This window comes from Lonchura striata, chromosome 8, assembly GCF_046129695.1.
Source record: "Lonchura striata isolate bLonStr1 chromosome 8, bLonStr1.mat, whole genome shotgun sequence".
In the NCBI taxonomy this organism is placed as follows: Eukaryota; Metazoa; Chordata; class Aves; order Passeriformes; family Estrildidae; genus Lonchura; species Lonchura striata.
The window spans coordinates 38,118,450-38,144,764 of record NC_134610.1 but is presented as its reverse complement, the minus strand read 5'-3'; the positions used below and the strand labels follow the sequence as shown (position 1 = coordinate 38,144,764).

The 26,315-nt window shown below is 47.1% G+C and overlaps 1 protein-coding gene across 1 annotated transcript in view; it reads left to right on the top strand.

Annotated features, from left to right (window-relative positions):
* Positions 1–10,356: 10,356 nt before the first annotated feature.
* The window catches only part of DRC11 (dynein regulatory complex subunit 11), a 99,373-nt gene continuing 83,414 nt past the window's right edge, over positions 10,357–26,315 (top strand). Inside the window, exons 1-3 of the mRNA XM_077785229.1 lie at positions 10,357–10,407; positions 21,108–21,432; positions 24,430–24,543. Of these exons, the coding sequence (XP_077641355.1) occupies positions 10,397–10,407; positions 21,108–21,432; positions 24,430–24,543 (450 nt within the window). The 5' untranslated portion in view covers positions 10,357–10,396. The remainder of the gene's footprint in view (positions 10,408–21,107; positions 21,433–24,429; positions 24,544–26,315) is intronic.

Genomic DNA, 26,315 nt, shown 5'->3' with positions numbered 1-26,315 from the left:
CATCCAGCATGAAATCTATTCCCATTCCTTCCCTACCCCTTCCTGCCTCCATCAGTGCTGATGCCGGGGGAGGCATTGTGCCTCGATGGTAGGAAGGAATAAAATGCAATGTCTCGCGCGCAGCACTCTAAATAGAAAAAGAAATAAGATTTTTAGAGCCCCCTTGCCTTTTGTTGGCCTTCCAACTTCCCCCAGCGCCTGTAGCCACACACAACGAGCTGGGAGGTGTGCCCAAAGCAGGAGCAGGAAGCAAAGCAAACTACAATTGCAGTAAACCACTTCAAAAAGGCTTCGGTTTCGCTCAGAGTTGCTTGAAAGGAAACTCGACGCCTCATTCTTCATCTTTCACACGTTTGAAAAGAAACATTAGTCTGATTGTCTGGGTTTTTCTTGGGAAAAAATGCATTTCTGGAAGTCAGAGTTTAAAAGCAAAACATAAATAGGAAATATAAATGCTTCCTTAAACCCATATTCGGGTTGTTTGTGAAAATCTCCAGCAGCTTTCACTGCCTCTCAACAGCAACTGAGAGATTTTAGAGGAAAAGCAAGACATTAGAGGCCACACTGCTCTTTTCCAGGAGAACGTGGAAGGGGAAATCCAAAACAACTCAGAGCACAATGCTGAGGACCTTAGAGAGAAGTTTGCCTGGGGCAAACATCTCCTAACTGCCGTAATTACTGTGAAAGGTCATCAAGGACACCTCCCTGTGCATGCTACAAAAATTAATGTGAGCATTTTGTGTGGTCAGTGCAGCTTTTCCAGTGAATGGGAGCAGAGCTCTGACACTGAGCCTCAAGAGATGACATCAGCAAACAGGCATTCCCTTTGGAAAGAGCTGAGGACATGGAGCACCTTCCAGCTCCTTCCTCTCTTGATTTTAAACACAGCCATTAACAAATCTGAAGCAACCAAAATATGGGGATAAGAAGCGAAGGCTGCACACGCATTGGCAGCAGTGAGGACAAAAGAGCTCAGTCTGCAAATATAATTGGATTTAAGAGCCAAATTTCTCCCGGGAGCTGGCTGCTGGGAGGTTCTCCTGTGCCACCACCAGTTCCCCATGTGTCCCATGATCCAGCAGGAGCTGGCTCGTGCCCACGGTGCCTATGGGGTGGCAGCCAGGTCCCGGCACGCGGCAGCTCCGCAGCTCCCCTCGCACGCCGACATCCACGCGCGGCTCTAGGGGAGCCTTAATGAAAGGCAGATGCAGAGGGAGGCTTGCAGGATGTTTATCTGGAGGTGATTCCCTCCCCGGGTCCCCACTGAGAAGGGAGAGCCAGAGGATGGGCTGCTGAGGAGAGAGGTCCCTCCACAGCTTCATCCCGCAGCCAGAGTGGTGTCTCCTCTCTAGGACACCCCAGGGACACTCCGAGCGAGGAATCCTTCAAACCCTGTCCTCCTGTCTGCACATCTGGGACTGGCCACATCTGGCTACCTGGTTTCACCTGTCTCAGGCAGAATGATCATTTTAGGGCTGGACCGCTTCCTTCAGAGCCCCACATCTCACTTTCAGAGGTGGAGGAGAAAGCCTTTGACGTGCTGTGGGCCTTTGTGAGGACTTGCTGTTGGCATCTGCTTCTCTTGGCAGGGTGAGTGTACAGTCATTTAGGCTGGAAGGGATCCTCACAGCCCCATCTGCTCCAAATCTCTGCTCAAAGCAGCGGGAAACAAACCCAGCACGTCCCTTCTGCTGCTGCAGCCAAAGGCACAGGTGGGGGACACGTGAGGAGCAGGGAAGGATGCAAGAGATCTCAACGCAAGAAAAATCCTGCTCTGAGCACTGTGGAGAACAAATCTCCTGGGCAAGAAGAGGCTGCTGAAACACAAACAGTCCTGGCTGAACACCTCAACTCTAACCTCTCGCACCAGACACAAAAAACCCTCCCAAAAAGCAGGTTTTAGCCCTCAAGTCCCATCCAAAGAAACACTCTGGCAAAGAACTGATCTTTATCTGCAAAAACAAGTATCCCTGATGCTTTTTTCCCTAAACTTTACCCTTTCATCCCGGACCTGGTGGCCCTGCTGTGCACCTCAAAAAGCAGACCTATCCCAGCAAGGGCCCACCTGCTTCATTTACCCCACATAACAAACTGGGAATAGCTGGAACTGCTACCTCAAAGGTGTCCCACCACCACACACAGGTTTTAAATAAATATTGTTTGACTGAGCAAATTCACCTGTTTTGTACTCTGTGATACAGGAAGCAGCAAAACCCCTTCTCCAACTCAGACCAAACCTTTCCCTGTACTCATTCCCAGTGACAACACTGCAGCACTTATGAGTTGTTCCTTCTCTGGCCTTTTTATTTCATTCCATAACACCAAAAGCAGAGCCAGGCCTGGAAATTAAACTGCACCCACTAGTTTCATTCATAAATTTGGCTGCACAACCACCAAGTCAGCTACTGTTGTTATTTCTCACAGTTTACCGCCTCCAAGCCAAGAAGCATTGTTTTTATTGCTATTGTGAGAACAAGAGCAGGGGGAAAAAATAATCCTAGGCTTCCCTTCCCCTCCCAATCAAATATAATAGAGAAAAAAACCACAAAAAACTCAACAGGGCGGATGTTGTATCCTCAAGGATTTTTTTTTTTTTTTTGAGCTATCTACAGGAGCTCAGCCTGGTGCTGCAGGTTTCTAAGTCTGAATTTTTATCAATGGGCTGCACTGGGTCCATTTGAAAAGCCAGCAGGTGTTCGAACAATGAAGCAGAGCTGCCTCTACATCTGGGCCACAAAAGTCATCACCGTGTTTACAAGAAACAGGATAAGCAAGAAAACATCCTGCCACAGGCACCTAAAAAGCTGCAGCCCCTTGTTATTCTTTTTTTTTTTTTTTCTCACACTGGGCTGTTTATTTATAGCACGAGAAGTTGAACCAGGAGGAGGAAAAAAGAAGTGAGAGGTTTCTCACTCACTTCCACGCAGGAGTGACGCACGTGCGACGTGGCAGGCACTGGGCTTAGATTGTCCCTTCAGCTCTGGGATCTCATTAACCCCTCAGCTCTGGCTGCAATTAATTAATGATCAGGGCACAACCTGCTGGGTTTGCTTCATTGATGCAACACTGTCAGTTAAACCTGACTCATTCTGGGACACCCTGGAGGGAAACTGAGTCACCACATACTGGAAATAATGTCCCCAAAGCCTAAACTTACAGACATTATGGGGGAGGGATGAGGGAAATTCCTCATCCTCAGCACTTAAGGTGGGATCCTGAGGGCCAACAGAGCAAGGGGCTCTTCCACAACTCAGAGAGGACACAGAGGGGCCCCTCTGGAGGAATGTCTTCCCTTGGACAGTGGACCAAGCACATCTGCAGAACCAAGGGCTGTCACCAAATTTCAGCTGCTGATGGCTTGTGGCCCCCTACTGAATCACTGCATTCTGTGAGCTCTTTCTCATGACATTTTGCTCTGTTTGCTTTCAACCTTTAAGTTTCAAACAAAGCAGGACACTTCCAATTTAGTAACAACATCAGGTTTTTAAAATAAAATTCATTCAAATTCATTGAAGATGCACCAAAATTAAACCTCTGAAATGTTTCTCACCATCCTTAAGAACAACTCATGAAGTTCCAAGGTATCTCTACATTCCAGACTAACATTTTGTGACTCAAGTCATTCTTATGTCCAGCAAAATTAAATATTCCCTCACCTCATGTCCTCCCTTTAATAGTTTCACTTCTGGAAGCTTTCAAAACACACTCGTTAGAGGCCCCCCCTCAGAAACCTGGGGAAATGAGAGCTGAGCTGCTCAGCCTCTCATGGAGTTTGACTTCCTTGCTTTTGAGCTGAGTCAAAGAGGATTAACTCAACAGGTGTTTTAGTGAAGAGTGGGAGGGAAAACAAAACAAAACACAATGAAACAACTGCCTACGTGCACGAACAGCAGATGAAATCCTCCTCCTTTTCTGAGGAATGAACTGCTAAAGCAGATGGTAAACATCCCCTTCTCCAGCACCGAGTCACTCTTAGTTCTGGCTTTAAACACTTCAAGTCCCAGAGCTCAAATTCTTCCCCCTCAGTCAGGTCTGGAAAGGGATCTTCCTGATGCAGACTTTACCTCTGAAGGGTTGAGCTGCTTCCACTGTCCCTGACTCGTGGTCTTCTGCACCCTGCTCATGCTCAGAGACACCAGCTGGAGTACAAAGGACTTTCCAGCAGCCTCTGTGCCCTGTGCATGGAGTAGGATGTCTGAAGCCCAGACTACTGCTCTGTAAATTCATGGTAGCACCTCACAGCTCTTTTTTCGTGAGCAGGAAGATCATCAAACGGCACAGGAATAAACAGGGACCAGCATCTTCCTCCACTTTGGGCCACGGAAAGCAAATTACAAGTTGCTGTTCTGATTTCTCACCAACCCGGGGCTCTCCAGCTGGTCCCACCAAACCTCCTGTTGGCCACAGCATGAGACATGGGGGCTTGGGTCAGCTGAAATCCCACTGCAGCTGGAGGGAGCAGACAGCGGCTGAGGCTGTGTAGTGTTTGCATGAGAATTTCTCAAAGCTTTCAGCGATTAATGTGCACACAAACCAGTGTTAACAGCCAAACTTTGTCATTTTTCCATCAAAATCATGAGAAAAGCACATAAAGCACTTCAGATTGCTAATGGTGAGCCTGTAAAGTGAGGAAGTGGTCAGAGGATCTGTGTATCTTAGCAGAACTGAAAAGGATCTGTCTAAAAGTATCATTCTACATGCCATACTGAATATATCTTCACAAGAAATGCTACTTATTTCCAATACTTGGGTTACAGGATGATATAGAAGTGAACTTTGCCCCTATAAGTGACTAAAGCTTGACAGAGGGTCCTGAGCTGAAGCCAAACATTCAAGCCAACCAATGTCCTAAAACGTCTGCTTACAAATTAGTTGGATAATTGCCAGAAGCCCGAGTCTGATCCCTTTTGCTGTTTCTTTCTCACCCAAAAAACATCTGGTGTGTGTTGCCAGTCTGTATTGACTGCTCTCTTGATGCTGTAGGCATCTTTAGGAACAGCATCCTATATAATTAAATAGCTGAGTGCTGACGAACTGTTGTCAAGACAGAATAAAATCAATCCACTCCCTGTTGGGTCATAATGATACAGAGCTGGTACTATTTGAACCAGCTTCTTTGGAAAGCTTTAATTTTATCAAACAACACTCTTTCAGGAAAGATGATTTGGGGTTTTACTTTTTAACAAAGAGAGAAGTGGAGTGCAGCACACAGCACTTAATATCTGGCTGAGATTTAAAACGCATGCTCCTTATGAAGTGTGACATTTTATCCCTGAAGCCACAGGAACATTTCCCACATTTAAGTCATAGAGGGAAAATTCTTCAAATTAGATTTGAACTTTATACCTTCTAATTCTGCTGCAATCCTCCTCCTCCATGTACCACGCTTGGACCTGATGAACACACTGTTATATCAAAGTCTAACAGACCTGAGTGCTGACAAATCCCCTTCACTTAGCCTGGAAGTAAGCAGCAAACCCCCTGGAGATCCAGGAGTCAATGTTAACTGGAAAAAATAGCCAAATCACAAGGCTAAATGAAGTGGTCAGTGCAGCCCAGCTGGCAGAGCCACACTTTCTGGGTGCTACCGTGAGCTGGAAGCCAGCACCTGAGGCCACAAAGCTGACCCCAGTCCCCAGGGTTTGCGAGGGGCCACCCAGAGCTCCTTCAAACATTTCCACCCATTTAAAGGAAAGCAAAACACCCACCTGCAAAGGAAGGCGTGGTCAGAGGGAGGGAGCACTCCTCTTACAAAGATGGGCTGTGAGAGCTGGGGGTGTTTACCTGAAAAAGCTCCAGGGAGACCTCAGAGCCCTAAAGAAGCTCCAAGCGATCTAAATATGGACATTGGAGAAGGGCCTGAAGTGCCAGGACACAAGGGAATGGTTTTAAACTGAAAGAGGGCAGGATTAGGTGGGATAAGAGGAAGGAATTGTTCCTGTGAGGGTGGGCAGGCCCTGGCACAGGGTGCCCAGAGAAGCTGTGGCTGCCCCTGGATCCCTGGAAGTGTCCAAGGCCAGACTGGATGGGGCTTGGAGCACCCTGGGCTAGTGCAAGGTGTCCCTGCAATAGCAGGGGGTGGGATGGGATGATGTTTGAGCTCCCTTCCAACCCAAACCATTCTGGGATTCTGTGAAGCCCTGAGCAGCAACTCCCCAGGCTTGCCCATCACAAGGTCCTACTTCTCATTTTCCAGACTCGGAGGTTTTCTGTGCAACTCAGCTGCAACCAGGTCCCCATTTGGGGACAGCTGTCCAGCTGTAACTGCTGTCCTTCAGGATGAGAAGAACCTACAAGGATTGTCAGGTCCAACTCCTGGCCCTTGACACCTCAAAAATCCTACCCTGTGCCCAAGAGCCCCTTCAGAGAAAGCTGCAGACCTCGGTGGGGTCTGACCTCTGTCTCCTCTAGGCTGAACAAGCCAAGTGCCCTCAGCTACTCCTTGTACAGCCCCTCCAGACCCTTCACCATCATCTGTCCCTCCTTTGGACACTCTGCCAGCTTTAGACCTTTCTTATCTAAAACTGCCCCCAGCACTGGAGGTGAGGCTGCCCCAGCCCAGAGCAGAGCAGGACAATCCCCTCCCTGGCCTGGCTGGCACTGCTGGGGTGATCCCCCAGGACAGGGATGTCCCTCCTGCTCCAGGGACTGCTGACTCAGATCCAACTGGCCATCGACCAGGACTTGCAGATCCCTGCTGCTCTGCAGGCTCTCATTCCCCTGTGTGCCTGTGCATCCAGGGCTGCCCTATTCCAGGTGCAGAATCCAGCACTTTGTTAAGTTTCACACAGTTGGTGACTGCCCAGCCTCAAGGAGCACATGCCACACTGCACCCCAGGCTGTCACACCTGTCCCTGTGGCCACACAGCAAACAGAATGCTGGACTCCCAGGTGGTGGCACAAAGCCCCAGCTCACCACGGATGGAGGAGGAAGCCCTGACCCACAGCTTCTCCCTTTGCATCTCTCTGGGCCAGCAACACTCAGGAAAAACCCACTCCACCTCCCACCCTGTGCCTCGAGGGACAGTCCAGACCTCTGGAAGTGCTTTGAAATACAAGTTGCAAAGGCAGAACATTATTCCCTTATTATGTTCTTGCTTTCCCTAAGCCCTACTCAATAACAGACAGGTGCACTAAGCTCTTTGCCAGGGACACACGTTGAGAGGAACAAGACCCTCCAGTTTTATGTTTTACACCCTTTGTAAGCTCACAATCACCTCTTAAGCTTGTAATAAAAGATTTTTTTTAAAAAAAATGATGGCACCTAGTTTCCAAGGCAGCAGGACTTTTAAGCCCATGTTTGCAAGAGCCTGAGGAATTAGGGATGCCAAAAGGCACAGGCTGTATAAAACCCATCCCCTGTTCCTGCTGGACAGATCAAATAACACACTTGGAGTTTTTAATGCAACACGAGCTGGATGAGGAAGTGTCCAGTGATGCTGTACAAAAATGTACAATGAGTGGGATAACAACTACAAATCCCTTTAATCTCTGGTCTTACCTCGACATCTCAGACTGTTTGGAGCCTACAGGGATTATTGGAGATGCATGATTCCAGAATGGAAAGAGGGAAATGCTTTGTGGTGTTCACTGACCATGAGTGGTCTGCTGGACCTCAGCTGCAGTTCAGCCTGCAGTGATCACAGAATCACAGGATCATTTTGGTTGTTAAAGACCTCCAAGATCATCAAGTCCAGCCTGTGACCAATCCCCACCTTGTCACCCAACCCTGAGCACTGAGTGCCATGTCCAGGAGATCCTTGGACACCTCCAGGGATGGGGACCCACCAACACCTGGGCAGCCCCTTCCAAGGCCTGACCACCCTTTCCATGGAGAAATTCCTGCTGATGTCCAACCTAAACCTCCCTTGGCACAGCTTGAGCCCACTTCCCTCCATCCTGTCCCTGCTCCCTGGAGCAGAACACGACCCCCCCAGCTGTCCCCTCCTGTCAGGAGCTGTGCAGAGCCACAAGGTCCCCCTGAGCCTCCTTTTCTCCAGGCTGAGCTGCGGGGACATCACAGCCCAGGCAGACCTGTGGACTCTCACTTCAAATTACTGAAAAGCTCAAGGACTCAACTGGAAACCTGTTGGAAACCAGAACGTCTCCCACTTCCCGCTTTCCCCGTTCATAAATGTCTATTTTCTTAGGCTAAACAATTACTTACTCTCAGTCATACACAGCTCCCATTTCAGCTCAAAAACAGGCTCCTTTCCCATGGAAAAAAAAAGATAAAATTCAACCCCTACTCATTTTGTAATTAATTTTCTGCATGACTTTTCCCAGCAACACAACTCATTTTTTTCCCAAGTTCTCTATGAACTGATGAAAATAAAAATCCCCTCAGCCTCCCTGCATGCTCTCATGTACATCACTTCTTTGTAGCTTAATTTCCCATTTTTAAAAGGAAGACGTTTGCTTTCCTCCAACTTTTTTTTGGGGGGGAAGGGTGGAGAAGGAAGGTGGGGAAGTAAGCAATGAGTACTATTTCATCATTAATACAGCTTCCAGCACAATAAAGACAATCTTGTGCACTGTGACACTGAGGTGCTAACACAGGGCAATAAATTCAGATTAATAATTAAGACCCACATCATATCAAGCCATCTTGGTGCTCTCCTTTCAATTGCTTCAGAAATCTTCTTACTTTTTTATTGCAAACACATGCAATAGGTCGATCAGTCCTTAAAACCACACACGCTGATGGAGACAGCACTGCTGGGACTCTGCAGGTAAAACTTCTGGCTGAAAAGACACAGTTTGGCATCAAAAGTGGTGTACAGATGCCAGCATCAATGGAAATAAAAATGCAAGGTTCCTATTTGGGTTGCAGAGACTGAAATATTTTATTTAAAAAGGAACAAAAATAGAAGTTGCTTACTGCTTTTGAGACCATTCTGACCTGCACATGGATGAGGATCAGGCACTGGAAGGAAGCAGACAAATTTCCCATGTTAAATTTCAGCGTGAAGAACCACTTTGATATTAACATTGAAAATTACAAGCTGATTTTACTGCATTTTCCAACCTCATCATGAAGAAAATGCAACAAGTTCTCCTAAACCCCCCCCCACTGATCCAATACACTTAAAGAAATGATGCAGTGGGCACAGTCATCATATGGTTTGAAAAATAATATCCTTAGAAGCTTTTATTATGGTCTTCAAGATTCATGTTTTCAAGCTTTTCCTCCAAAACCGGGGGGGGCTAGAAACTTTATTTCAAAAACTTGATAGCCAAGAGTCTCACCTAATTATGTGAGCTGGGGCTTCAATGGGGAAAAAAGGGGAAAAAAAAGAATGGAAAAACAAAGGAAAGAAATGCAGGCATACAGAAATTAGTGCCAAAAAAGTACAATCACTGGCAAAACAGTCATTGTCCCAAACTTCTTGGTTTTTTCCTTCTCGCTGGCTCTGTGGATTATGCATTTTCCCCTCAAAATCTATGCTGAAATCATGTTCTCTAAACTGGTTTTTTAAGTGTTAAGGGAATGGAAGACCACTAGAAAGTTGCCTCAATATGTGCCTGAGGAAAGAAATAAGGAGAAGAAATTTAAAAAAAAAAAAAAATAGGAAAAATGTGAATGCAACAGGGACAAACCCTTGGTGGGGGAAGGAAATAACAGGGAGGAGAGAAAGTAAAAAAAATGATGAAAGAAAAAAATACAGGAAAGAGGAAGAAAATAGGGGAAAGTGTAGGAAAGGGATAGGAACATATAGGAAAGGGGAGCAAAGGGGGAAAAGGGAAATATAGGAAAGGGGAGAGAACAAAAAATACATGAAGGGGGGGAAGGAAAATAAAGGAAAAGGTGAGAAGGGGGGGAAGGAAGATGTAAGAAAGGAAGAAAAAAGGAAAATAAAGAGAGGCAAAGAAAGGGGGGGGAAGGAAACTAATGTGGGGAGTGAAAATAATAGGGGCTGGGAAGGAAACTTGGGGCAAAAAAACAAAACTAAAGGGGTGGGCGGTGAGATAGCAACATGGGACTGTTTTAAAGTGAAAAAGGAGATATTTAGATCAGATACACAGAAAATAATCCTTGCCTGTGAGGTTGGGCAGGCTTTGGCACAGAGCAGCCGTGATCCCTGGCAGTGCCCAAGGCCAGCCTGGGACAGCGGAAGGTGTCCCTGCCACGGCAGGGCGACACTGGACGGGCTCTGAGTCCCCATGCAGCACAAACCACCCGTGATGCTGCGGGCACAAAAGAAGGCGGAAAGCGCTGCCCTCGCTCGGAGGAGAAGCCGCGGGCAGGGCTCGGCCCCCGGGCCGTGTCCACGGCAACGCTCGGGCCGGGCCCGCGGCCCTGTCGGCCCGGCGGGGCTCCAGGGACGTACCCGTGTTGGTGTCGATGTCGGTGCCGGTGTCGGGCTCGGTGCCGGAGCGGCTCCCGGTGCCCAGCATGTCCCAGGCGTGAGTAGCCCGGGGAGCGGCGCCCCTCAGAGGGGGAGACCCAGCGCGGGGCGCGGCGGGCGGGTGCACCCCCACAAAGCCACCGCGTCCTCTCAGGAGAACCGTGCAAATATTATTATTATTATTGTTATTATTATTATTATTATTATTATTATTATTATTATTATTATTATTATTCCCTCAGACCCTCTGCGCAAAAGGCTCCTCTCTCTTAGAGCCCAGGCTCCGCGAAAATCCCCTCAGACCGGGCAGGCGCAGCCCGGGGGGAGGCGGGCGCACCCCGCAAAGCGACCACGTCGCCTCAGGAAAACCAGGCAAATATTAATGTTATTCACTCAGACGCTTTATGCGAAAGGTTCCTTGCTCTTACAGCCCACGTAGTGTCGTGTTTCCCCCCAGTAATTTTAGCACAGTGCAAAACTTTACAAGTTCTTTTGCAAAAAACAGACAGCAATGACAGCATTGAATCAAAGCGCCTGCAAGGAGCTGTGCTCACTCCCCCAGAAACATGACTCCAAGCCCAGCTATTATTATTATTATTATTATTATTATTATTATTATTACTATTATTACTATTATTACTATTATTATTATTGCTGCTGTTACAGTGCTGGGAGCTAAATTGTGAGCATCTTCCATAATATTATCCCTCAGTGCTGCTTGCTGCTTCCAGCTCCAGCAGCCCAGCCCAGTTTGTGGAGGCTCTTTTTCCCCAGTTCCAAGCTGGGCATGGCTTATTCAAGTTCAATAAATAATAGCGCATTAGAAAAAAAAATTGAGAAAACACCTCGGGGTGGTTTTGCTGCCTCCTTCTGATCCTTTCCTTCACGCTCAAACCTGACCATATCCAAACTGCTGTCCCAGCAGGTTGTGAGCAAAGCCTTTCCTGGCACCTGTGCTGGAAATAATTTCATCTTCCCCATGGTCTCCCTCCTCTTGCATCAGTGGTACTCAAAGCCCACTGCTTCTTTTGCCCATTTCCAAACTCACAGTTTTTTGCCAGATAAAACTCCCTCAGATTCTAAAACATCCTTCCAAATTCAGAACCAGAGCAGCCCTTCTTGTCACCAACACCTTGGGTATCATAGAGCTATTAAGGTTGGACAAAACCTGCAAAATCACCTAGTCTAACCTTCAGCTGAAATATCATTAAATGCCCTATCTGCTTCCAGGGATGGTGACTCCACTGTTCCCTTCAGCAGCCTGTTCCAATGCTTAATTACTCTTTTCAGTGAAAAATGTTTTCCTAATAACCAATCTAAGCCATCTTGGCTTAACTTGAGGCCGTTTCCTCTTATCCTAGTGCTTGTTGCCTTTGAAAAGAGGCTGAGCCCCAGCTGACCACAACCCCCTTTGAGGCAGCTGCAGAGAGCAATAAGGTTTCCCCTGAGATTGTTTTCTCTAGCCTTCTTTTCTCCTCTCCTGCCTCCACACATGGGCGGCCCCAGCCAGATACCAGTGAAAACTCTACTCCTTACCAGCCAGGCAGCTCCTTGGTTCAGGAGAGGAAGGTGAGAGGAATGAAGAACAACATCCCCAAGGGCAGGGCAGAGACTGTCTGGGGTCTGTGGCCAAGGACAGACCCAGCTCAGCCTCCAAGCTCAGCTTGGTTAGATAGATCCATGGTGGATCCAAGGCAGGGCTTATATAAATCATGCCTAACACTCTTCATGGAATCAGTTCAGTGAAGTTCACAAGGTAGTGGAGAGTTATCTGAATTGTGCTCTTTAAAAGAAAAAAAAAAAAAAAAAAAGAGAGAGAGATAAAGGAAGAAAGAAAAAACCCCACAAAGTAGTATTTGACCTCTTCAGAGTTATCTCAGAATCTGTCATTTCTACCCAATCTCTGAATCATGGCTGCAGTTATTTGAGCCAGATTAACACCAAAGGAGTTAAGATGAGCATAGCTGGGAAAATATTTGTGCTCCAACTGGTTTGGCTCAGTTTACTTTTAACAGAGACAGGGCTTTTTAGCATTTCCTTTGGCATTGCCAGCACTGAACAACAAATCCATATAAACACATGCCTACACCACATGACAAAAACACACATCCACACATCCACTCCTGTTTCTGAGCAAGGTGCTGCTGAGGGATTCTCAATTTGGTGTTGAAGCTCCTTGGCTCAGGTTGCTGTAATGACATTGTAGCTATGCACAGGCCAGGATTTACAGCTCTTCCTAAACACAAGCCAGAGTTGGGTTCAAAGGCTGCTGGTAATGTGGTTGGTGGTAGTGAGTTATGCTGGCTGTGTACCATAAATCAGAGTTGTTTAGGTTGGAAAAGCCTCTGAGATCATCAAGTCCAACCCTTTACCCAACTCTGCCAAGGCCACCACTAACCAAAGTCCCCAGGTGTCACATCCAAATGGCTTTTAAATCCGTTCAGGAATGGGCACTCTACCACCTTCTTCTTTCCATGGAGAAATTTTTGCTAATATCCAGTCCATCGTGTGTCCTCCCAGTAGCTAAACGGGGTTGACAAGAAGGCCAGAGAGGGACATTTCACACAGGGATGAAGTAATAGAACAAAGGGGAATGGCCTTTAGCAGGAGGGCAGGTAAAGATTGGAGATGTTGAGGAGAAATTCTGCCCTGGGAGGGTGGCAAGGCCCTGGCACAGGTTGCCCAGAGCAGCTGTGGCTGCCCCTGGATCCCTGGAAGTGTCCAAGCCAGGTTGGACAGGGCTTGGAGCAACCTGGGCTAGTGGAAGGTGTCCCTGCCCATGGCAGGGGGTGGGATGTTCTTTAAGCTCCCTTCCAACCCAAACCATTCCATGATTCTGTTACTTTATAAACCTTCCCTGGTGCAACTTGAGGCCGTATCCAAGGTATTTTAAATGCCATGTGACAAAAATGACTTATAACAACCTGCCTTACCTGAAGGCAGTGAGGCAAAGAGACAATAATGAAAGAGGGTTATGAGAAAGAACTTTGGCTCCTCAGAAACAGAAATGTTACACCGCTTTCCTGGAGCTAACCCTTGGGTTCTGAGGCATGTTCACCATCCTCCAGGTCCTGTGATTCTAGGAGGTGTGGGCTAAAGCAGAAGATTTAATTCCACTGCCTCAGAGGAAGCTCTGTGGCAGGGCAGAGAGGATGCTCAGAGCGCAGCAATGTTCTCTCTTAGGGTCACTAAGTCCAGCAGCCAGCCAAGGGAGAAGTCAGCATGTCCAGACATGCCTGGTATTTTCTAGGGACAGTCTCAGCCCTCGGGAGGGAACAGAGCCATTAAGTGTAGGGTGATTAAAAAGTGCTGGGGTATCTCACTTCCCAAAGCACTCAGCCTCAGCATTTGCATGCAGATGTACCTTCTGTTCCAGACACTGGAGATTCATAGAAATGCTGCTGTATTTATGTTTTCCTGCTGTTTCCTCCTCTTTTATGGATTTGTTTACCCTCTCCTTGACCCGGGGGATCCTGACCAGTGATTTCTTACCTTGCCTCTGGCAGCCCTAGTCCAGACACGTTCAAAGCCAAGTCTTGGCACTGCTACCACTCCTGCCAGGTTTTAATCAGCTACAAGACATTTGCCACTGCCACCAAGGAGCTTTAAACAATCAAAGCGCTTTAAAATTTAATCTCGTGTCACAAATAGAATTTATATTAATTCACTGGTCAAATATTGATCTAAGACAAGATCCCGAGCATTTCCCTTCCTGCTTCCAACAGAAACAACCAAAGCAGAGCTCTCTGTTTTATATCACATCCCAAAGGCTCAGCTGAAGAAAATTAAGATTGCAACACCCAAATGTGAAAAAATGTCAGTGCAACTTCTAATCCCCTCCCCTCTCCCTCCTCATGTTCTGTGGCTGCATTACGATGCAGTTTCTGATGCTGCGATCACATCCTATTCTCTTCCCACGGGGCCCCAGCCTCATTCAGCCATTGGCCCGTTGTTGAATATTTCTTTTTATCCCCTCATTCAGCGTCTGGCCCCAGGCCATATTCTTCAAATTCCAACCAAACGCCACAATTATTAGCTTCCTCCTGGGCATTCTTTGCATGTTCTCTCTCATACATCTCCCAAGCAGTCACAGATTCATCTTTGCCCCTCTTTCCACCCCTGGTGAGCATTAGCACATCATCTTGCTTATGTTAAAGCAGGAAATCAGAGACAGGATCAAATTGATCACAGCTAAGACTCAAAGCTGCAGCTCCCTCCTGTGCCTCCCTTCATCCTTAATGAGCAGGTAGGGAAAGATCTTGTGTATTACTCGTTCAGTGTCTCCTCTGGGGAAAAGCATTGTCAGTGGAAATATCCCAGCAGCACTTGTGCTGGAAAATAAAGAAAAGGCCCCAGTCTTCAAGAAACTGAGTAGGTGGTGTCAGCTTTGAGCCTAAAGCCTCCTGCTCCTGGCTTGGGTAGAGCAGCGCCCAGACACAGCCCTTTATGCATGGAATTGTAGGCAGCTTGATGGGTAATTGCCCTTTCCTGTGCTAAGGAAGAGAGGGGTAAAAAGAAAAATATGGCATAGGATGGTTAAAGCTGAAATAAACTTTGTTTTCAGAAGCAGTGAAGTGTGTTATAGGCAAATACTGCTTGCAAGGAAAAAGTCTGCTTGCAAAGGAGAGAGGAGGCTGCTGTTCATATAACACAGAATAATTTGGGTGGGGAAGGGACCTTAAAGCTCATCTTCCATGGGCAGGGACACCTCCCACTGTCCCAGGCTGCTCCAAGCCCTGTCCAACCTGGCCTTGGGCACTTCCAGGGATCCAGGGGCAGCCACAGCTTCTCTGGGCACCCTGTATCAGGGCCTCATCACCACATAGGGAACAATTCCTTCCCAATATTCCATCCATCCCTACCCTCTGGCAGTGGGAAGACATTCCCCCTTGTCCTGGCACTCCAGGACCTTGTCAGTAATCTTTTCTCAATTCATCTTGCAGGTTCCTTTCAGGTACTGGAAAGCCACAGTTAGGTCACCCCAAAGCTTCTCTTCTCCAGCATTCCCAATTCTTCCAGCCTTTCACCAAGATGATCAGAGGGATGGAGCTGCCCCATCCCTCTGCTCATCCTGGTGCCTCCTCTGGACTCTCCAGCAGCTCCAGGTCCTTCCTGTGCTGTGCCCCAGGGCTGGGGCCGCTCTGCAGGTGGGAGTCTCATCTGAGCAGGACAGAGGGGAAGAATTCCCCCTTTCCTGCTGCCCACATTGTGGGATCAGCCCAGGGCACGGCCCAGGCAGGAGCTGCAGCCTGAGGGACAGGAGGGCAACCTCCGGAGCATTTGACAGCCCAAAATAGCTTTTCCCACACCTTAATTGCTTTGCCTTTTAGGAAAATGGGGTTTTATCAGAAAACTAGAAGAAAACACTTCTTTTTCCTGCCAGCCTTGTGAGTTTGGCTGGAGCAGGTGCTTGAGACCTGCTGCGGTGTGTTGCTGCTGCTGCTGCTCCATGAAGCTGCTTCCTCACCTTCCCTGTGGTTTCCCATTACATTTCTGCCACACAAATCTTTTATTCCCCCCTTCACTTTCTGTCATAGTACCCAGGACTGAAATTGGAGATGACAGAAGCACAGAGCTGTTCACATTAACAATGCCAGCAGGCTGTGTGTTTTCTTCTCTTGTCACAACCAAACCCTACTGAGGTTTATCCTTTATTTTCCCCCAAATGCTTCCAACTCTGCAGAACATCGTGGCTGGAGCAAGCCTGCTTAAAAAGTCATCTGGCAGAGTCACATTCACCACCAGCTGACAAGTTTGGCATAATTGTGAGACTAATCTTATTTTAGAAGCAGGGCAGGCTTAAACAGGCTCATGAGCCTGAACTGCTCCAGACTGCAGGCTAAAGGCTTTGAAATCAGCAATTAATTCTGACAACGTTTCAGTCAATTCAGTTCAGAGAATCAGTGCTGAGTTGGAAGGGACCCACCAGGGCCATCGATCCAGCTGCTGGCCCTGCATAGGACATCCCAAGAACCCCACCCTGTGTCTGAAAGCATTGTCTAAACACTTGTTGAATTCAGACAGGTTGTGTAGTAAGGGCTCTCCAACACAAAAAATGTTTGCATGTAATAGGATAAAAGAGAAAAGGGGGGGCTACTCCTGTAATGTAATCACCACACAACACCTGTGAGGAAACAGGTAACTGCTGACCTGAATCAGCCAGCAGTCATCCTAAACCTGGTGATTTTTAGAAAGAGGGAAAAAAAACCAAAAGCAAAAGCAGCATTAAAAACCCTTTTTTCCTCTCAGGGCCTCACTTTCCCCTCCCAACCTTTGTCTCTTGTTTCTTTATTTTCCAGAGGCTGCAGGGCAGGGTTTCCCTCCCCCGTGTTTGCCCAAGGCTTAGCATAATGCCTGACCTGTCAGGCTCCCAGTGTGGCTAGGGGACCCCGAGCAGTGGCCCCTGCGTGCACTTCTTGTCACCAGCCCTGCATCTCGGTCCCCTCTGCTCCGTCACAGCTGCCTGTGTGTCCTGTGCCAGGCTCCTTGAGCCCTGCTCCACATCCCCTTGGTGTCTCAAACCCTGGGGCACTTTCTCCAGCCTCCAGCACAACCCGGCCTCATTTCTGAGAAAGAAACACAAGGCGGGTTTGCAGTGGCAGCAGAGGTTCCTTCAACAGGGTTTTAACACACACGATTTAGCACTGGTTTAATCACACAGGAGTTTCCAAATGAGGTGAGGAAAGCTGGAGTCAGACTCAAATGTTTTCCCTTCCACCTCCTTCCATCCATCAGGATAAACCAGGAAGACCCAGGCAGCACTGCACTACTGCAGCTTTAACATGGGAAAGCAGGAGATATTCCTGAGGGCAGCCCAGAAAAACCAGGCATCAAAGAAGCCAGGGTTCAGCCCATGCACAAATCCAGAGACAAACTGTGCCATGTCCTGGAATAATAGGAATAATGTTCCCTTTGGCAGTGAGTAAAACACAGAGACGCTCTGGGGGGAAGAAGAAAAGCCACACAAAGGTGACCCCACTGATGCCAGATTCTTCTCCTGGCTCAGGAGTGGCCTGAGGGACAGTTTGCATGCTCAGCACAAACCCTTCCAAGAAGGGCATGCTTCAGCCTTAAAACCAGTCCAACACCAGTAAGCAGGCTCACCTCAGCTGGACCCAAAACCAACAAGCTTTTCCCAGTGTTAGCAGAGATGGGTCAAGCAAACATGCAGAGTTGGAGGGCCCTACAATACTAAAACAAGGCATGAACAATTTGGCAGGATTTTAAACATCTCTTTATAACCTCAGCAGGAAAAAACCCTATGTTGTTAAGCTTCACTCTAAGTAAGGAGAGCAGGCTTTATTTTGAGCAATAAAAGTGAGATTTGAACTGGCAATCAGGCTATGGGCAAAACAAATTCTTAAGCCCATAGTCTCTGTTTCTACTTTGTGGGAGTGAAGAGAAAGGATGTCAGCGAGGAGTTAAAGCTCTGACCTTCCCTCCAAGCTGTGAGCTGCCAGAAATCACTCTGGGGACTCTGGAGTTCAGTCACTTGATGTGCTTCTTCCTCATCCCATTACAGCATTGCTTATTTTCCCCATAACACCCCTATTTGGGAGTTGCTATGACAATTTGTAGCATTACTTACAGTGCTATATGCACAGAGAAATCAAGAGACAGCTTTCTTTCCCAGGATTTGATTTTATTAAGCCTTGAATAAGAAAGTTAGGCTCATTACCTGCACTAATAGGTGAGTTAGATGCTCTAATCCAGCCTAAATCTGGTGGAGTATCTTTGGGCACAGATACAGCCCAGAGCAGAACAGAGCCTACAAGGTGGACTAGTAACAGTAAATACAAACCCAGTGCATTCAAGGCTACACTGTCCTCCCCCTGCAGCGTGTGGAAGCAATTTTGAGGGAGTTCACAACTTAATGCAAAAGGACACTGAGCAAATAGGCAAAAATTCCAATAGGGACTTAGAGATCACACGGTGTCTGATTCACAGGCAGTGCTCTCCTTTGCTTTTAAAGCCTAACCTTGAAGTTACTCCTCCTGACTACCCCTGAGCACGTTTGTCTCTAAAGCTGAAGGGCTCTTCTACTTCACAGCAGCTCTGCCAAGTCCCCAAAAAGGAGCTCTAAACACCAGGCACAGCTCATCCTTCAAACTAGTCCAGAAGGTCTCTCATTTGGGCACCAGTAAAACCTGGAGTAACCATTTTAATCCCATTTTGGGGATGTGTACCCTCTAGTTTTTAATCAGGGTGAAGCAGTGCAACACTCAAATCAGATTTCTGCTTGCCCTGTCCTGTTACCCAGTGTCTGATGTCCCCATCCCATACCTAAGAAACTTGGGGGGTCAGGTCCCCAAGGTGTCAGTGATCCTGAACACAGCAGGTACTAGGGCTGTCAGCTACAAATTTATCACATTCACCTTCTCCTTCAGCACTTCCGTTTTCCAGTGTCCTTTCTCTTGCCCTCATGTACCCGGAACGCTGCTGTTGCAAAAGCCACAATCATCCCATAATATCCATAGTCTTAACATCTGACCTGCAGCAACTGTGCCTGCAATCATCCCAGTGCTTATCTGATAAACTAATGCTTCATGGAAGCAATTATGTCCTATCTGCAGTGCCTCATGGTAACGTCCTCCGAAGGGCTGCAGCGCTCCAGCCCCCTCCTCTCCTCCCTCCACGAGCCGTTCCCAATATAAAAAGAAACTGGATATTAGCTGGCTCAGCAGGAGGAACCACTTGACATTCCTCAGTCAGAGGAGGCAGAGAGGGAGATTATTGTACATCGGTCGCTTCTCAGCGCGGCGTCTCCGTGCAGTAACCTGCACTGGAAAGGCCCCAGCCCCAGCAACCCCACAGCTCATAAATCAGCAGGATGGCTGTGGGGACACCCCACAGGGCTGGGCTTCCTCAAAGGTTGACAACCTCTCCACTTTCCGTGAGAAATCACACGAAGTACGCACGGCACCGCGCCGTTTCCTCCTGCGCTGGAAAACCCGTGTGCCTCACATCCTTCCGTGTCCTGGCTCCAGCTCGTGCTGGCCTTGCTTGTCCCCATCTTCTCCCCTCTGCCGGGTTTATTCTGTTTATTCTCCTGCACCTGGGTTAATTGCTGCAATTGACTGATACGGGTGGTGCAATGGGATGTAAATGAAGTAGGAAAAAAAGAGAAGGGGAAAGACCTGGGTGGGCTGCAGAAGCATGAGGAAAAGCAAGGCCAGCTGCATCCTGCAGAAAGCCAGGTCAGCTGAAGAGTATAATACGCCCTTTAAAACGTTAATGGTGCAAATTCAATAGCAGGGTTTGGGTTTGTTGCTGTTTGTGCTGACTGCTGGGGGGAATCTCTCAGCCCTATCACCAGCCAGGGCGTGCAGGGCACCCCACGTTCGGGGCACTCAAGGGCTGGAGTTTGTCCTGTCCCATCCCACACGTCCCTCTCGCAGCACAAGCCTTGGGTCACTCTGACCTCCAGGACTGGGAATGATAAGATCAGCTCACAGAGCTCCAACATTTATTGTCATGCACAAACAATGCTAACATCTGTCCAGCTTTCTGGTCAGGATAAATAAACCAACACTCCCTCAATACAAGGTCTGCTCTCAAAGCTCATCTAACAAAGGCAGGGCCTTTTGCTGTTCTCATCCCTCTTTGAGGAGCTCTAGGAACAGCAACTTGGTTCAGCAAGGATGGGTCTAGATTGCACCATTGAGGCTTTCATTCCTAGGATTAAGGAGCAAGTCAGCTGTCCCTGTTTCCATAGCCACTGTTTTCCCCTCAGCAGGACAATGTGAATGAACTGGTTTTCTCCCAACACAACCAAGTCTCAGTGCAGAAGGAATTTCCTTGTTCTGTTCCTAGAGAGGCATTTTCAAAGATGTAGAATTTTTTAACACTTATAACTGCCAAGAGTCTCCATCTGGCAAAGAAGAACAGGACCTAAAAATGTCTTCACTGCCACAGGTGTTATTAATGCCTTTCCATGACAAACCTGCTGTTTGAGCCTTTCTCTGAATAAAAACCTCATGGCTCGTTTCTTCCTCCTTTAGGCTCATCCCCCAGGACATTCTGATCTGCTTTTCCCATGAAAAGCCACTGACAGCCAGTCCACTTATTCCTACCAAAACTACCAAGTGAGCAGCATTATTGCTCATGGAAATAGAGATGGCCTGAGGTGACAGCACCCATGCCACATAATCCCACAGCCACCAGACCAGATGTTTAGCAATTCCTTGGAGTGCAACAATTACTACCACGGAAATAAATCAAATTATTTTCCTCGCCTCACATTTGAATTAGGCCTACAGTTTCACTCCAGCATTGGCACCAACCCCACCCTTACCCTGCAGTTAACTCCAAGCAACCACTTCAGAAAGGCAGAACAGCTTTAGAAACATTAATTGGTCCTCATCCCAAAAATGCAGAGCCTCAAATAGTTCTTCCCCTATTAAAAGGCATTGGAGGGAGATACCTTTTCAATTAAACCATCTTCTCAATTAGCACAGCTGAATAAAACTCCTGCCACTGTTGGGGTTTGTAACTTCAAGCGCTTGAGGGATGCTTCAAGCCTTTTAGAATAAAGCTGAAAAGCTTTAAACTTTTAAGCTTGTTTTAATAAAACTACCCAGAAACTCCTGCTAATGGTTTCCAAAATAGTTTGTAGTTAAAAACCTCCTTAGAAATGTAATGGCTGACACTTCCAGGCTTGCTTTGTGAGTAATCCACACCCACAGAGCCCTGGCGTTGCTGTGTGCTCACTCCTGCCTTCATGTCAGGTTGACACGAAATTCTCCTCTTTCCAACCAGCACTTACATCAAGATGTGGGCAGACACCCAGAGAGAGCTGGACACCATGCTCCAGAGAGAGAGAGAGGAGTTACTCCAGCCACAGGAGGACCGTGGGAAAGTGATGAAGATGTTGGCCACTGCCTACGTCCAATACCTGGAAATCTTCCGGAAGCTGGAGGAGGCCCACGACCACCTCATCCACCAGCAGAAGCGGGCGGCGGTTCGGCAGGTGCTGGACGGGGTCATGGGCCGCATCCTGGAGATCAAGAAAGAGATGGTGGCCCTGGAGAACTCCGAGTGTCACTCCATGGATGGCATCCTGATGGAGCTACAGCGTGTCCCGGTAGAGCTACCTCCATTATGAGCTGATTCGTGGGAAAGATGGGTTTTGTCTGTAGCTGTTTTATTTGTAACCCAGTCTGTAGGTGTTTTATTTGCTGCCTCTCTGGGGTCACCAGGAAATTTCCAAATGTTTCACACCCAATGGATGTGATCTTGCATGCAGAGGGCAGGGAAAGGGTAACACACAGTCTGAGGGTGATCACAAATTATTTCAGGGTTCTGGGACATTTAGTAAGGGATCTGGGGCACGAATTATTTTCTCCTGATACTTCCAGTTGAAACCAGCGATATTGAAAGGAACAGATGGCTCCCCAGCTGGTGTCACCACCATAATTTTGAGGGGTTTGACAGTGGAATGGCTTGTGCAGTGCCAGGAGTGCTGGCATCAGATGGCACTCACCTTTCTGAGCAAGGGAGGGGTGTCTTTGCCTGGGAGCAGGGAGGTGGAACCAGATGACCATTTGTGGTTTCTTTCAACTTGACCTATTCCATGATTCCATATTAACAACATGAATTTGTACTCACAGAATCCCAGAATGGCTTGGGGTAGAAAGGACCTCAAAGCCCATCCAGTCACACCCCCTGCCATGGGCAGGGACACCTTCCACTAGCCCAGGTTGCTCCAAGCCCCATCCATCCTGGCCTTTGACACTTCCAGGGATCCAGGGGCAGCCACAGCTGCTCTGGGCTGTGCCAGGGCCTGCCACCTTCACAGGGAGGAATTCCTTCCCAATATCCCATCTAGACCTACTTTCTGTCAGTAATAACTTCACAGCTTTGCTGTTAAGTGTCAGGAGCTTGACTTGGCCAGATTTTAATGTGGGGTGAGATAGAAAATGGGCCACTGATAAGTAAAGTGGAGTCCACTGCAGCCTGCCCTTCATGGCACGGTGAAATCAGCACCGTGAATATGACAATGAGGCCAAGTGTGGAAGCTGTGCTTTAAAAGGCGCAGGAAAAAATGAGCTGGCAAAGAGGGTTACTTCTCTCGCAGACAGCTCCATCTATTGTCACATTCCGGTACCGCTGCTTTGCTAAAACCACATGAAATTCCTGCTTTTTGTAGCATGGCAGCTCCGAGATAAATCGCCCGGTATCATTCTAGCATCACTCCGAGATCTGCATCGTGTTTCTGTTTGCACATCTGCAAATTTAGGAGAGGATTTGCCAGGAATTTCCACCAGCCCTTTATTGTCAACATTAATCACTATTTTAAGCCATTTTAAACTGAGAGTGTAAGTACATCTCCAGGGAAAACAATCCTTCAAATCATATTTTGAAATCCTTAGCACTGCTGTTTTCATGACTCAGCAGTAAATCCATCTGCAGCAAAAAGTTGGCAAGTCTGAGGAGTCATGCCTGACATCTCTTCAAAAACAAGCATAAATTCAAATTCCTGCACCACACCTTAATTTTAAGAAGGCATAACATACCTACCTACCACAAAAGAAATCAATCACTGAGGAGATTTTAGGTTTTTTCAAAGAAAACATTTTCCATACTAGATAAGAATAAAGATTTATGGAGTGTTCTTTTTAACAAAATATTAAAATATTCTTAGTAACAGAACAAAATTACTGGACAAATAACTCCTGTTTCTCAAAGGATCTGCCCAGAAAGGATATCTCCAGTCATTCCTTTCCCTTTATTATCAGTGCTAAAATCCTGCAGGATTGAAGGCAGAGGACACAACACTTTATATCTAATGTGATGATATTGCCTATTTTGTACTGTGTCACTGCAAGGCCAAACTTTACTATTTCTCCAGTTCTGTACTTTGTGTTTTTGTGCAGTTGCCTTCCAGCATCCAGTCGCTCCATTTCCTGGGGTAATTGTGAAGGTATTTGGATCCATAAATCCCATGTGGAGCTGGGAGTGGTTAAAAAGCCACAAATTTGACTCAAGGTTAAACATCCCAAGCCTGACTTTTCAGTGCAGGGCCCCAAAAAAGAGATTATGAAGAGAAGCAGGCTCCCCACCCCTTCCAGCACTGGCACTGGGGTTTTGATCTCCTTTTTCCAGTCAGTAAAAGTCATAATCCAGAATCACTTGGAATTAAAGGCCAGGTGAGACATTGGAGATTCTCCTACACTGACTCTGCTCCCTGGCAGTCTGAAAATCCTCTCATCCTACAGGAGGGTGTCCATACAAACCCTTGATTTCTTATACCTCCAGATTTTAATCCACCTAGAGTGATTTGCACTCAGAATACAGCATATGATCTTTTCCATCAACCACCAAGGGTTGTTGGAAGGTGCAAACAGGGAGCTTAGCAAGACAAATATTTAGAAACTTTATCAGACCAGACCTCTGCACTGATAAAATCATCAGGGATAAGCACAGCCCAACTCAGAAGCTTTCTTGTGGTGTCATGGTAGGGATGTCTCTGCAGCTGAGGGAATGGGGAATGAAATTGGGAGAAATGTAAATCAGTTACATCTTTTTAATTACAGAAATTAGTAAAGACAGGCACTTCTGGTCATGTCTAATTTTAAGAAGTGTCTGATACACTACAGTCACAGGCAGACAGTTTGTCTACAGCTCAAAATACCTATAAAAAACTTTAGAATTATGCTTTGGTTCCTCATAATGGTAAAAAAAAATGGCAAGAGAACAGATCTATTTTTCATGTTGATTAAAACAAGAAGTGGGATGATCACACAACCAAAGGTATTCAGCTTGGTGGAAATAATGTTTAAATTTCTAGCAACCCAGCCAAATATTTTAGCAATTTGATAATATAATTGAGCCATTATAAGAAGAAAGATTTCTGGGCTCACATGGTTCACAAACTGGATTGATTTATTTGTTTTTATTGAATTAGGCCTAAAGTAATTGAAAAATAACAGCAGCTGTTACAAAGGTCAAATTCCCCAATACTCAAAAAAATATTCAACAACCTCTGTCCTTATTTTATTGCATTGTAGAGGTGTTCAATTAATCAGTAATGTGATTTAAATACAGTCCTAAAAAGCATCTTGTGACTTTCTTCCTCCAGGAAGACATAGAAATTCCCATCCCAAAGTATTTCATTAAAGAAAACCTGGGAATCCTGCAGGACAGGGAGAAATACCTGTATGAGACTTTGCTGAATGCTGGTTTGCTGGAACAGGTAAATGGAACCCATACCTACATATCGTGTTTGATTTGTTTAGTTCACAGCCACATGTGTCTGAATGTGGGAATGCTTCTACAGCAGTGAGGAAGTAAAATTGTGTTTACAGATAAGGCACAAGCAGAAAGAAACCTTAGATTTCCCTGTCAAACAATATCCAGTCACATCTCAAGGCTTGGTAAGACTGAAATGATTCTACTCTGCTTTCTGTGTGTGAGTGTCAGAGAGAGCAGCACTATGGCCAAGTCAGTGCTTTATTTGTCTAACCCTCATCATGTAATTAGTCCTCCTAATGCCTTGAGAAGGCTGACCTAGAACAGAGACTAGATGGAGTTAAATATTAATAAAATGAATAAAGTAGGGACTTATTAGAAGGCCTCAGTGGATCCACCTTGGGCAGCACAAGAGCCCAGCCAGGGCCACTCCCAAAATGAACCAAAATGGTCACAAAATGGACAACTGGTCATGGGGTCTCTCACTTTTATAAGTTCTGCTCCATTTGCACATTGGAGTTCATTGTCCAATTCCAGCTTTAGGTTATGAAGTCCCATCCTTCTTGTTTTTCTCTCTTCAGTCCACGTTGTTTGTGCTCTTGGCCTGAGATTTGGATCATTTGTCCTTGGTCCCTAGCCAGAGAAGAAATTGTTTTGTCTCCCTACTCTGTGAAGAGAGCTCACCATCTCCAAATAGGAAACTCAGAAGTGCACACTAAAGCAGCACAGAATCTGAAAAATAGAAAAGCTAAAACCTGAGACATCACTACTGAAACCAAGTTGTCCTGGCCCAGGATTCCTCACTGGAGCAGGCAGAACTTGGGTCAGCACAACTGTTGGCATTCACTTGTTTATGACCTTGGAACAGTGAGTGCAGCTTCCCCTGTGCAGCTACAGAGCTGCAGCTGCTGGGAGGAGCAGACAACTGAGTTTTGGTAGAGCAAAAGTGATTACAGACAAGTACACAAGTGCTGCAGTGAAGACTGCTCTGGATTTGATACACTTTTGACCTTTCGGGAAAGGCATGTTGACCCCTGAAGTAAACAACTGTGCCTACATGCCTGGATAACTTGGATTTATGGATGTTGTAGCCATAAGAGACTGAGTGATGGCCCACTCAGTCACACTGCTGCCCTGAATTCTCCAGCAGTGATTGTGCCTGTTGATCCCACAAAATACCAGAGGGAAAGTCCCCAGGTATGGGAACAGCCCCAGGCAGACTGCAGAGACAGAGCACAGGCTTCCCCACTGGAGGCTTTCCTGGGCAGCTGCAGAGCTCCCCTGTTTGAGTTCTCTGCTCTTCTGCTCATCTGACCTTGCTCTGGGGAGATCCTGTTTCAGCACAGTTTATCCTGAAGCCTTTTTGCTTCCCAGAGTTCTGCTCTTGCCCCTTTCCAGCGTGGCATCCATCAGGGATGAGGTTGTCTAGTGAGCAGCCAGCTCAGCCAGAGCACCAGGCTCTGGCAGGGTCCAGCTGTCCCTTGCCAGGCTGCTACAGGGAGCCAGGGGATTCAATAAACAGCAATAAAATCACCTCACCCAGTGTAAATCCAGTGTCCTGTGCTGCACTTCTAGCTCACTCACCACTGGGATTGCTGCAGGGCTGTCAGCACTTCTGCACCTCATCCTCTCAGGAAATCCTGGCTGCTGTGTAACCAGCTAGAGCTCTCCAGTGTCTGTGGCACTGCTGTTAGGAGCACTCCAAGATAAATCAAAACCAGTGGAGCTCATCTCAGGAATCTGCTCTGCACATGGTTTATGTGATTCTGTTCAGGA